At 45.7% G+C, this 13,839-nt stretch overlaps 1 protein-coding gene across 3 annotated transcripts in view; it reads left to right on the top strand.

The window, feature by feature from the left end:
- Nucleotides 1-13,839, top strand: part of SDK1 (sidekick cell adhesion molecule 1) — a 616,964-nt gene that overhangs the window by 255,478 nt on the left and 347,647 nt on the right. For all 3 annotated transcript variants that reach the window (XM_034988284.1, XM_034988283.1, XM_034988282.1), the window contains one exon: nucleotides 12,380-12,513. In XM_034988284.1, coding sequence (XP_034844175.1) covers nucleotides 12,380-12,513 — 134 coding nt within the window. The remainder of the gene's footprint in view (nucleotides 1-12,379; nucleotides 12,514-13,839) is intronic.

Raw genomic sequence — 13,839 nt, forward strand, 5'->3', positions numbered from 1 at the left:
GTCCCTCTTCCTTTCTGGATCCACTCCAGACTTCGTGTTTCTCTCCTTGGGCTGAATTCCCAAGACTCTCCCCTTCTCTAGGCTCTGCTGCCACCCCAAACTGCTTGGTAAGGCCCCATGGGAAAGGAAGAGAGAGACTGCACATGCTCTTGATTGAAAGTCTTCCCTACTCACCACAAATAAGCACATGGATGCTGGTGCTTGATCACAGGTAGCTCTGCATCAGTCCTGCGGTGTGATGGTGGGACGCACATTGCCTGGCGCTGTCGGTATTCAGCAGTGCACATCCCACCATCATGTACACACTTCAGACTTATTTTTTAATACACAAGATGGCCCTGTGAGCTAGGCAAAGATCTCTCATTTCAGAGGTGAAGAAACGGAGCCCAGAGAACTAACGTGGCTGCTGTAACAAATTTCCATAAACTCCGTGACTTAAAACAACACAGGTCTATTTTCTTGCATTCTAGAGGTCGGAAGTCTGAATTGAGTCTGCCTGGATAAAATCAAGGTGTGTGGAGGGCTGCATTCCTCTGGCGGGTCTGGGGAAGAATCTGTTTCTTGCCTTTCCAGCTCTAGAGGTGCCTGTGTTCTTGGACCTGTAGCCCCTCGTCCATCCTCAAGCCAACAGAGTCACACCTTCAGATCTCTCTCTGGCTCTGACTCTCCTGACTGTGTTCGTTTTGAGGGACTCTTGTGATGACTTGGACCTACCCAGATCATCCAATATCATCTTCCCATATGGATCCTTAATCACATCTTCAGAGTTCCTCTGCTGTGTGAGGAAACATATTTACAGGCTCCGGGGGGTTAGCACGTGGCCAGCCCTGGGGCCATTATTCCGCAGACACAAAGGAAGTGGCTGTGCTACTTACCAGGGCTGAGAGTTAGGCTGCACCTTTTCCTGCCTCCCCACCCTACAAGGCTGGCCTCTCCTTTGGGGACTCTCAGAGGGCTTTACCTTTGGGTAGCTCTGGCAAAGAGTCGGCTGTGGTCTTTCACTCTGTTCAGACCTAGTGCCTGGTTCATTGTAATCATTTGGGGCCAGGGTGTGGGTTGAATACTGCTCTGGGCAAACCTAAAATGCCTGTTGAGAAATGTGGCCAAGGACTGAGAACGAATCCATCAACACCTAACGAACAACAGCGTGGTTCTCCATGAAGACAAATGGAGGCAATTACGTTTTATGTTACTGTGTTATGTTTGTCATGGAAATGAACTGCATGATCATTAACAACAGCAGGAAGTGGAGACAGTTGGGGAAAGTGCCTGTTATCCTTTCTTCTATTTTTATCCATTTTCCTCATTTTGTTTTCCTGTGGGGTGTCTAGGCACCATGAGTGATGTTACCTAACCCTGCACACTGCCTGTACCTCACAGGGGTACTGTCATGGGTAATAATGTTTTCAGTATACTTAGACTTTCTCAAAATGGTCCTCTTTAAATTATTTATGGCTGTATTTTGGGCATATCACCATTTACCCTGGCAAATCTGAAGTTACCTGCCTATTTTCTCATTTTAGACACATCCTAATGTCCAAATCAAATGGTTTTATAAAGCTTTTCCTGGAAAAGTCCGAAGTGGGTAGTTCTTGAGAAAAAAGATTGCCTGTTTCCAAAGGAAATGATCACTAATCTTCATAGCTGACCCCAAGTCTCCAATGTCTGCCTCTTGTTCGCAGGAGCAATGGCTGGATCTAGTGGGGAAGATAATTCCTACCAGAGTGACCAAGGAGGCCTGGCTTTTGGTTCTGCCAGGATAGGAAGGGGAACCGCTCACCTCCAGCTTATATACCTCAGGGGCATGGGGCTCCTCTGCCAAGCTCTGGCCTGTTGTGGAGCAGTGGTCCTCCTGGTAGATGTCAACATGTGGGACTTTGACAAACCCAAGTGCATCACCAGCTCCATGGTCACTGCCTCATGCTGAGCACTGTCCTAGCTACCGAGGAGCCTGACCTGAGTCCTAGAGAAGTGGGGGAGAGAGACAGAGAGGGAGAGATGGAGACAGGAGGGAGGGAGAGGCACACACCCAGGCTGCAGCACTCTTGAATGCCAGGACAAAGTTTTACGCCAAATACTGTTCCTGGCCTCGTGCCCCACCAGGTCCGGGGAGAGGGAAGGCGGCTAGGCTCAGGTGAGGGAACTCAAGAGAATTTGGGGTGCGTGGGGTGGAGGGGACTGGGTTAGAGTCTTGATTCCTCTACTTTCTTTGGGAAAGTTCCTTCACCTCTAGTAGCATCTGTTTCCTACCTGTAGGGGTGACAGCAGTAGGTCAGCATTTTGGAGTTGGGGGCATATGCCAGGCATCGTGCTAATCTTGTTTGTTTCTCATGCCAGTGCGAAGCAATGAATACCTTTGTTATCCCCAGCAACAGACAGGCAGCCTGTTCAGCGCCCACAGCCGGGGCGGGACGCACAGGAGGGTCCCCGGCAGTGATCTCTCCATCCACTTCTTGGTCACAACCACCGGGTGCTGGGAGAACCAGATGCGGCGATGTGTGCAGAGCGCTGAGCACGTGCCAGGCCCGTGGAATGTGCTCAGGAAAGTCTGCATCTTATCTCTCTGTGAGGAGGGCAGAGCAGCTTGGCAGAGGAGGGTGGTTGAAAGGGGCTTCTTGCTCCTTCTGCGGAACTGCAAGCAGCCCCAGGTTGTGGGATGAATGGGGGGTGCCCAGGGCGTCTGTTCTCAGGGACATACATCCAAAACAAGCTCACCCCTGCTGAAATGGAACTCAGAGAAACCTGTCAGAACTCAGGAAAAAACACCACCGTCCATCTCCCAGCTGTGGCTAACGATTCTGCTGGATTCGCTGATCGGCACCTTGGACTGCCTCCCAGTGCGGGGTAAATAATGCAAGGTTTTCTGGGCCCTTAGCCCAGCCTGTGCTCCCTGAAGACATTTTCATTTCACATAACAAGAGATGTGGTAAGCCTTCCTGAGGGTTTAGTTTAGGAGCCCAGGGTTTTAAATCCCTCCCAGTCTTATTTATAAATCAGTTGCTCTGTGTGACTGTTCTACCATTTCCCTGAGTTTGTGGGCCAGGCAGTGTGCGTAAGCGCAGAAGCTCGTGGGCTGTGTGATGGAGCATTCTGTTTATACACAAATGCCGTGGCCCATACTGTAGTTTCCAGAAGGAAACAGAGTTAAAAGTTGGGTATCCTTCTAGATTTATTGTCATCCCCACTGCTGACAGAGTTCTGTCCTTGAGCACGAGGCTCTTGCCCACAGTCTGGGGAACGTGCGTTTTCCGGAGTGCGTGGAGGGGTGCTGCCATGGAGCTGCAGCTGTAATACTTGAGGTCCTGTGGCTCTGCCACGGCCACGTGTGGTCTGTGGGCACAGCTTTGTCCCTAAGTCATCAAAGACCATTTAACAAAGAGTAGGACCTCTTTGTTGTAATCACCTTCCTTTAAAGAGGAACTAATGCCGTGACTGACTTGCAAGGGGGAGAACATTCCAGAAGGAGTCTCCCCCCCCCCCCCCCGCCCTGCCAGCATTCCTCACTATTGTTTGCTCTTCAAGAAGCACTGTTTTTCACGGCCGCTACTCCTTATGCTTGATCCTGCCACGAAGACATGGCCCCACACAGGTGCTGCCATGCAGAGCCAGGGTCAAGCGCTCTGCCCACCACCCCTTCTGCAGGAGGAAGAAAGCCTCCATGTGCCTTGTGCTGAAGGAAGGGAGATGCAGAGACAAACTGTCTGACTTGTCTGGATGCATGAATCGCCGGGCTCAGCCTTCCCGACACAGCCCGCTAGGCGGGGATGGCTGCCTCGGAATGACAGGGGGTCACAGGGGCTGCAGGCGGGCGCGCACGCCCTGTGGGGGCCTTCACGGGGGTTCTCGCATCCACTGGCTTGGCGGCAGCCCGCTCTGCACGCCGGCAGTTCGGGGAAGAGTATCTCAGTTGGCCATGGCAATACGCATTTAATTCTGGGCTGACATAGGTATTGTTTTTATTATGCCATATATAAAGTGAACTTTTTCAGATCTGTCCACTATTTGGAGAGGATCTCAGGAGAGTCCACTCTAGGGACAGTTTCGTTAGGTCCTATCTAGGTTCTAGATGTCTTTCTGTCATCCTTTGTAATGGTTTCTAGTTTGAGTGGATTTTACGGTCTGGGTGAGTTCCAGTGTTTAAGGACCTGACTACATGTTCTGCACATTTTGTTGAGTCTTGTTTCTTTTCCTAATTGTTTTGTTTTAGCAGGAGAAAAACGTGGCTGGGAATTTTTATGCCTGAACTTCAGCTCTGTTTGAACCTTCCTCAGTCAACTTCATTCTTCCACATACGACCAGGCCAGAATTTGGGTATGGCCTCATATTTGTGCCCAGAGCTGGAACCATTAGCTAAAATAACAAAAGGCCCTGGGCAAAGTATACATTGATTAAAATGCTTTTTAAAAGTAGCTAGAAAAAGAAATAAAAAGCAAAACAAAATGAGTGGACTAGAAAAATAAATGAGTAAAAATACCTGGAAAATTTAAGAAGCACTACTCTAAATAAATCCATTTATCCTGGGCTAAAATCCCCGATGGAATATATCCTGCAGTAGGTGTATCGGGTTACCCTGAAACTTCTTTATTGCTTTCCCGTCTCTCCTGTTGTGCAGTATCTTTCCAAGAGGAAAAGGACTGATTCTGTTCATGACACGTCAACATGTGTTGAGAAGAATCCAGGGATTTTCCAGCATTAAAGTCTCATATCGTAGGGTTTGCTGTTGGAGTGGGAGATGGGTGGAGGTACCTGAAAATAGGCTTTTCTAGGCTTCTTTGCTAGAGCATTACTTTGGCTTCTGCGCACATGGCTTTAGGGAGTAGCAGCTTTGGATTATTTTATGATGTGAATCTGGTAATTCCGTGACTTGGCCATGTTTGTATGGCAGTCTGGTCAGTAAAACTGTAAAAAGTATTTGATATTTAGCCCTAGAAGGAGGATGGTTTACTACATTTATTACCGGACTACCTGCCATCCATACGCACCACACCTGAGGAGCCAGATTCAGATCCGGCAAACACTGAGCACAGGACTTAGTGTCAGCCCCACTCATGTCACTGCCTGATTTCCACTTGACGAAGGTCCTTTTGATGTGAGTCCTGTCACCCCTACTTCACAGATGACAGAATCAAGTAGTGAGCCTGAGGGAACAAACCAGAGCCAGACCTGATTCCAGGCCTGTTGACCCATCCAGGTCACACTTGTCTGGGTATTTCCAGGACCTTTCTCTATCAACACAGAGTATTTTGATTACTTCAGCCTGGGTTTACCCATGGAGTTACTGCCTGTCGTCTGTAATTATCTTGTACTGGTGGAAAGAGGGGGTGTCTTCTCTGTAGACCATTTGAGATTTTAATTTGAAGACAGGCCATGTTTTACCTCAACCCACCAGGAACTAGTCTTGGAGAAGATGAATGAGCTCTGAGCTCCGGTGTCCCTTCTGCTTTATTCAGAGACAGACATTGTGCCCTCAGGAGGGTGTCCCTCTTTGCTTCTCTTTGTGGCGCAGGGAAGTTCTGTCTCTGTGCTGCTAGGCGAGCCGATCCCGATGCCCACCCAGTGCCACGCTCCTAGTGAGCAGTCCGGGAAGTCCCAGGCCAGGCCCACAGTTTGGGGGAAAGGTGGATGCATCATCCTTTGGAGCAGGACAAATAGGAGCCCTTGACCAGAGCTTCAGGAGGAAGGCGAGACTTGTGGGTAGGAGGCTCAACAGAGGTGAGGCTGGCACTTGCTTCCATGTCACCTCCAGAAGCAGCCCTCCTGTTAGCTATTACGTGTGTTCTGGGATAGAGAACCTGACCTGTCTTTCTAATATGACATCTCATCCGCATTTTACTTTTTAAGAAGCTGTCACCAGGAAGATAGATGTGGTCAGACCTCCACATTTTCAGCTGCCTCTTTGGCTTCTCTACTCCTCCTCTAAAATTCTATAAAATACATAGTTGGGACTTCACAGACCTATCGTTTTCTTTTTCTATCTTTTGGATGTGTTCTTCCCATTGACTTAGCTCCTTGTGCTCAGTAACCGTATTCCCCGGTCACCTTCCCTGGACGGTGTCATGCACACCACAGGCGCTCCATACAGACTCACTCACTGAAGGGTTGGGTGAGCCCTTTCCTTGCCTGGGTTCTGGTACTGAGATGGAGTTGCAAACTCAAAAATGAACAGTGAGAGAAAATTTATCAGTATGAATACGTGCATGTTTTCTTCTTTCTATTCATTCAACACGCATCTATTGGTGACATTCTGTTTGTCAGGCTCTGTGCTTAAATACTGGAGGCAACTGTGTCTAAGGCGGAACATCTGTGTATTGAACATGCTTCAGATCCAGACAGTTTAAGGGAGTTATCATTTGAGAAATCCTATCCTATAATGTACCCCCACTTGTATCTATAATTAAGAGTTGACAGCTAATGTAGGATAGATTAAAGACTTTATATAAATTTAATTATATTTCCCCATATACTTGCCCTAATGAAATTAACCACACATGCTATAGAAAAGACTCCCTGCATGGATTAAATTGAAATGTTTGGCAAAGCATGGACCACAGTGGTAACTAAGCTGGTAGAAAGCTTGAATGGCTCCTCCCTGTCTCTGTATCTTCCTGCTCTTCAGGGAAAGTGAATAAAGTGTTTCCTATTACTTCTTGTAGTTCATAAAAACACTGAATCCAAGCTCCATGGGACATGGGCTGTGTGCACCTGGTTCAGGTTTGTACGCCCTCTGCTCTGAGTTAGGCCTGGGGATTCAAATCTGACTAAATAATGAATACAGTTATTTGGTTCTCTTCCCACGGCAGTCCAGGAGAATGTCTACCCTTGCTTTCCTTCCTGGTCTCGGGCAGCTCCCAGGGGGGAGGTACAAGCGAGGCCGTTTTTATCAACCACCAAGCTGGTGCTTCCATAATTAAGGTGTCAGGGCCACAGTTTGGAAAGCCGGTGTTCTGTATGACATTGAGAGTGTGACATCCCCCGACATTGGCAAGTGTGGCAGGAAGGTCACTTGAAGATATGCCCGCTGATTGCCCTGCCCCCAGCCCCATGTATCCAATGCGTAAGCCCTTGGATCTAGGTGTCCAGGGGCATTTTCCCCTCACGGGTGATTTTGATCAGAGCTGATGGCCAAAGACCCCAGGGATCTCCTCTGAGGTTTTAACTTCCCCAAAAGAGAGAATTCTTATTTTGCCAACTGCCTCAACAAAGTGTTGGGAGAATCACGTGCAGAGCCAAAAGCACTTGGAACGTGCCCTTTCAAATGAGTCCTCTTCTGAACCACTGTATTTCCTTCTTAGTAAAGCCTCATTACTCAGGACAGCCGATAGATTTCTCTCTGACAACTGTCCCTGTGCTCATGGCCGGCAGCAAGCAACCCTTCAGCTTGTTCTTCACATGTCCAACACTGTTTTCCCAAGCTGTAGTGCACTGAACTTTTGAATTTGTGTATCATTTTCTTTATTACTATCCCCTGGAATTAAAAATTAGAAGATTTCATTTTGATACCACCTTACACCAGTTAGAATGGCAAAAATTGACAAGGCAAGAAACAACAAATGTTGGAGAGGTTGTGGAGAAAGGGGAACCCTCTTACACTGTTGGTGGGAATGCAAGATGGTACAGCCACTTTGGAAAACAGCGTGGAGGTGCCCCAGAAAATTAAAAATAGAGCTACCCTATGACCCAGCAATTGCACTATTGGGTATTTACCCCAAAGACACAGATGTAGTGAAAAGAAGGGCCATATGCACCCCAATGTTCATAGCAGCAATGTCCACGATAGCCAAACTGTGGAAAGAGCCAAGATGCCCTTCAACAGATGGATAAAGAAGATGTGGTCCATATATACAATGGAATACTACTCAGCCATCAGAAAGGATGAATACCCAACTTTTGCATCAACATGGATGGGACTGGAGGAGATTATGCTAAGTGAAATAAGTCAAGCAGAGAAAGTCAATTATCATATGGCTTCACTTATTTGTGGGACATAAGGAATAGCATGGAGGACATTAGGAGAAGGAAGGGGAAAATGAAGGGGGGGAAATCGGAGGGAGAGACGAACCATGAGAGACTATGGACTCTGAGAAACAAACTGAGGGTTTTAGAGGGGATGGGGTCAGGGGGATGGGTTAGCCGGGTGATGGGTATTAAGAAGGACACATATTGCATGGAGCACTGGGTGTTATATGCAAACAATGAATCATGGATCACTACGTCAAAAACTAATGATGTGCTGTATGGTGACTGACATAATAAAAAATATTACAAAAAAATGAAATGTAGAATTAAAATTGGGAAGACTAAGGAAATAATTTCATGTAAAACCACACATACATTTATTTTAATAAAGTGAAAATAAAGGAAAAATCTCCTTGGCTTAATGCTATAATTTTCCTGTAAAGTCAATGTAAGTTTTAAATTAGTACTTTGGAATTATGTGATAAAAAAGCCAAGTAGTCTGTATGATGGGCCAAGTACTAAACGCACACCATTGCATTCATTTTTTTTTTTTTAAGATTTTATTTATTTATTTGACAGAGATAGAGATAGCGAGAGCAGGAACACAAGCAGGGGGAGTGGGAGAGGGAGAAGCAGGCTTTCCGCCGAGCAGGGAGCCTGATGTAGGACCTGATCCCAGGACCCTGGGATCATGACCTGAGCCGAAGGCAGACGCTTAACGACGGAGCCACCCAGGCGCCCCTGCATTCATTTTGAACGTTGTTCTTCTGGAATAAAAGTGACTTAGTATGGAAAGATATTTTGAAATACAGAAATCAAGGGGCGCCTGGGTGGCCAGTTGGTTAAGCGACTGCCTTCGGCTCAGGTCATGATCCTGGAGTCCCGGGATCGAGTCCCACATCGGGCTCCCTGCTCAGCGGGGAGTCTGCTTCTCCCTCTGACCCTCCTCCCTCTCATGCTCTCTGTCTCTCATTGTCTCTCTCGCAAATAAATAAAATCTTAAAAAAAAAAAAAAACAAATCAAAAGAAAATAAGTTATAATCTTACCACTCAAAGTTCACTACTGTTAACATTTACATATGCACATACAGAGAATTATTTCTGTGCCCTGAGGACACACTCTTCTGTCTTTGAACCCCAAATGGATGCTACTGGACATGCTGTTCTGCATCTGTGTTGGGATTCATTTGACCTCTAGAAACAGAAACCCTAACTTAAACAAGTTTAAACGTGAATAAAGTACATCATCTCACGAAATAGGGGCCCAGAGAGACGATGAGTTGCTGGATGGTTGGTTCAGTGCCTCGGTTGGGTTATCAGGACGAAGGACCTAGCTACTCTCTTTTCTCTCTGTCCTGCCGCCAGCATCATGAGCTTCATGCTAAGGTTCTTCCCTTCGTGGTCATACAGTTGCCACTGTGAACATCTGGACAGCACGCTTCTTTATTCACATCTGGTGGAGGGAGAAAAAGCCTGTTCCCGCCAGCCATGAATGGAGATCCTGCCCTTCCGTCTGGTGAGACGAACTTAGGCCTGACTGCCCCAGAGTAAGGACAGTCCCCAGACACCTGCCTTAGGCCACTGGCTCAAGCCTGGCTTCCTCGGTCAGTCCCTGGCAAGAGGGATTGGCTTACTGTGATTGGTTTATACTGGTTGGGGTCAATTCTCCAAACCACGTCGCTACTATAAAATGGTGGGGATGAGGAATAGATGTTGGAAGTCAGCCCCCTCCTCAGTAACCTGATATTTTCACAGAATGTTTTATGGACACATAGAAGAGTCACGTTAAAGTATCAGTTAGCTTACTTTCTCATCATCACCTTCAGGCTGTTGTCTAATGTGCTCTGACTCTCAAAATTCTGTCCCTCCTCCTGCTTTTGTCAACACGCCGTCTTCCCCCTTGTTGTGAGGGCGGCTGGCAGCCTCCAAGTGTGAGACGCACATTTCCTGCCTGGCCTCCAGCAGGGGTGAGGGCCCTCCCCTAAGCGTGCTCCTCCCCGTTGTCCAGTGGGGCAGCCTGGGTCCCATGCCAGTTCCTCACGTCTTACATGTGGCTCCTGTACCTCTACATGCCTCTGATGACCAAGATCCAAACCTGGCACTGGGAATGAGCCAGCTTCCTGGCATCCATGGCAGCCTGGGCCAGGCCTCTGATGACCAAGATCCAAACCTGGCGCTGGGAATGAGCCAGCTTCCTGGCATCCATGGCAGCCTGGGCCAGGCGTGGGCACAGCAGAATCAGGGTCTGTTAGGGAAGAAGACTCAGAGAATGAATGCATGGAACCCGCTTCAATGTCTTTAAAAATTGCTCTTTTCTTATATATTATAACAGTTATCTGAACTATCTGAAATTAAGATGAATGTCTTCAGACGGTTTAATTTTCATTTTAAAAACTGAGTTTCTTTTGTAGAAATTCTCTGTTCAGAAAGAGTTGGATGGGAAGAAAGAATAAAGTCTTCTGGGGAACTGATCCTCATTAATCTAATGTTCTCTAAAGCTTAGGCATTTTTGTGCTGTCTTTTTTGGCATGGACAAGTTTTTCTTCATAATTTTTGACTTGAAGTGGTCTAGAAATTAAAACCTAGAAGGAAAAAAATGAGCTTAAAGATACAAATTATAATAGATGTAAACTTTCATATTTTTATTCCTTATGTGCTTTTTTTTTCAATACCCTTGAGACAATGTCGTAAATAATATAGAGAATTAATAGGCATTTTTGGAGAATAATTTTGAGAAATAATAGGCATATTTGAAATTACTACAGCAAAAATCAGATGTTAGGGAAAAAAGTTACGACATACTCAGTTTTTTAAATTAAACTATTAAATGTGTAACTTCATGTGTAATAAATATTCATATTTAATTTTAGGTGCCAGGGTAACATACACTAAAATAAAATGGGACAATTTCTCTGGTTCTATAAAGGAATCGTAAATAATTATGGTAAAACTTTGAGATATTTTTATGGGACTAAAAATTGAAAACTTATTAATAGGGAAATTTTCGTAAGTGATAAAGGAGGTAGGTTAGTCACAGAGGCCTCAAACTGCAGTATATCCTACGGAACCCTGAATAAGCAGTAACTTTGTAAGATAATCTTGTATAATGTGTAAAAGTGAAGACTGTCTGAAGAAGCTTTCCAGAAGGTAGCAGGAAGGAAAAGATTATTATTACAGTAAAATTCCCCATGACCGGTCCTGCAGTTTGCATGTTTTTTTGTTACCAGAACAGAGATCTTCTCTGAATTTGGAAGGGCTACGACTGTCTAGGATTTAAAACGAACAAATAAACGTATTCCCTATAAAGTAACAACCTGTGGGCAGCAATGCACTTCACTCCGCATCCCGGGTGCTTCTGGCGTTTGGATAAGAACAGGGACTAAAGTGTATTTGGGTGCTCAGAATGTGTCTTACCTGCAACGCCCAGTCCCCCCTTTGTATGTATCTTTTTGCTTTGTTAACAAATTCTGCAAATTATAGCAAGAGCAAAGGATACTAGGACACTTATTTTCATTAAAAGCTGCTTGGATTTATGGAAGTTGTATCTTTGTTACTTTTTTTCTTCTTCTTTTAAGTAAGTACTCTGGTGAGACTGTGTGTGATCTGCCCGGCAGAGCACCAGTCCACATGTGGGAAGACAGGTCCTCCCTCTGGTATTGTCACCTTGAACAAATAACTTAACCTCTATGATCTTCAGTTTTCTCATTTCTAAAGAGAAGGTGGTGGGTCAAATGTGCCTCCGAGGTTCCTTTTTGCAGCAGAATTGGGGTATACGAGAAGGTCTCAGTGATGATGGGCTAGACTGTTTGTACCTCTGGATGTGGGGAGGTGGCCCAGGTGAAGAATGTGCAGTCCTAGCGTTAGCGGTTATGGGAAAATCAAGCCGAAGGGGTCAGTACTGCCCACTGGCAACTTTTCTTCTACCCACTAGTCGAGAAATAGAGGTACAGAGGCTCTAATGAGGCTCCTTGGGAGGTGGAGGAAATTGCAGTGAATTTATTTGCCCCCAGTCCAGGTTTGGGGTGATTCAGCCCTGCATTTTTGAGGTTTGTGACCATTGTGTGATCAAACAGCCCTGCTTGAAGGGAAAAGACCCAGCTCTCTGGAATTTCTTCTGACTTGTTACAGATTCGCAGAGGAAGCTTTGAGTTTCAACGAACCTTGGGTATATATGTTCCAAAATGTTGTCTTCCTCACAACCAAGGGTTGGAGGGCTCAGACCCTCCTCGCAAGAGTGTGAACTGGGCCAGAGAAGGCTTAGCCACCACCAGGTTCCTGAGGTTGACCTGTACGCTTGTTTTTTGTCCTTCCAGATCTTTTTTAAATCCTGGACATTCCTTTCTAGTTGGCCTAATAAATTAATTTGCCTTACGAACAAGAAGTCCTGTGGAGTGGCTTTGACGCTGTCTCTTGTCTGACACAGAGCCATCACGCTGGAAAATCAACTGGTGATCCTTGCCGCGACCGCGGGTGACACCGGGGCTTACTACGCGCAGGCCGTCAACGAGCGGAACGGAGAGAACAAGACCAGCCCGCTCATTCACTTGAGCATAGCAAGTGAGTTTTGAAATTCCAAATGATAATTCTGAAGGCAATAAAATCTTGATTTAATTAATGTATTTCTCATGGGACATTTTGCAATAAATCTCTAAGATAGTGGCGATGGTTTAATATTGATCCAGTGTCAATAGTTGCTTTCTTTGAAGTGGTATGCCGAAAACGTGAGCACAACAGGTGATTCTGACTGCAAGATCTTATTTGTTTTGGGGATTTAAAATATATTTGCTTTCGCACAGTTACTGCGTACTGTTTTTAACAACAACAAAAAAATCTTGATTTTTAAGGAATCGTATCTATGAAACTAATTTGAGACTAGATTAAGCACAGGTTGTTAGTTTAATTTAAAAATAAGATCTTTGAGAAAATATATATATTAAGTTGTGTTAAAATTAGCAGTATTTCTTTTTTTTATTTTTATTTATTTATTTTTTTCAGAGAGAGAGTGAGCAGGGGGCAGAGGGAGAGGGAGAGAGAGAATCTTAAGCAGGCTCCAATGCCCAGGGCAGAGCCTGATGCAGGGCTTGATCTCACGACCCTGGGATCATGACCTGAGCCAAAATCAAGAGTCAGAAGCTTAACCGACTGTGCCACCCAGGTGCCCCAGATTAGCAGTATTTCTTAACTATAATCAGCTGACCATTTTTTCTACCTGATTTTACTGAATAATGAAGAGAATACAGTTACACTTTCGGTTTATTTAAGGAAGTTTTAGTTTGAGGAAACTTAGTTTAAACATTTGGCCTTTGAAAGAAGGCTCTAGTTAGAGTTGATTGCTGAAGAAGGGGGAAATGATCAGAAGCAAAAACTCTGAGCTAAAAGAGATTAAAATGTGCACCTCGCAGGGCAGGTTGCCAGATGTTGGCAGCGTGAAGTTTCATGGGATGAAATGCAGTGACTCTGTTCCTGAGAACATACAGTTGGGAAGTGGTTGTAAATTTCAAAATTTGATGATCATATCAAACAAGAGGGAATTAAATGGGTTTGTCTGTATAGCAGTAAATGTCATCTTTTTGAGAAACACCTCAAAGGGATGGCCTTCCCTGGCAGGTGGTTTGAAAAGTTTCGTGTCTTACGTGGGATGGGATCACAGTTGCGTGAAGTGGAGTAGGACTGACTGGGTGAATGTCTGCAGCAAATGTGGGGCAGGAGACCACGGGGTTAACTGAGTGTTCTGTCACGGCCCGTCCTCTTTCTGGTAAGTGCTCCTAAGCGGCCGTCATCCTGCCATCAGCAGCTCCATTCCTACGAGTTGAATTCTGATCTCCAGACCACAGACTGTGTGTGGATTGGGCCATCACCGTGGCCTTTTTAATGCCTTGGAGA

The sequence above is a fragment of the Mirounga leonina genome, unplaced genomic scaffold (assembly GCF_011800145.1).
Source record: "Mirounga leonina isolate KUSES-001 unplaced genomic scaffold, KU_Mleo_1.0 Mir_454, whole genome shotgun sequence".
NCBI lineage: Eukaryota > Metazoa > Chordata > Mammalia > Carnivora > Phocidae > Mirounga > Mirounga leonina.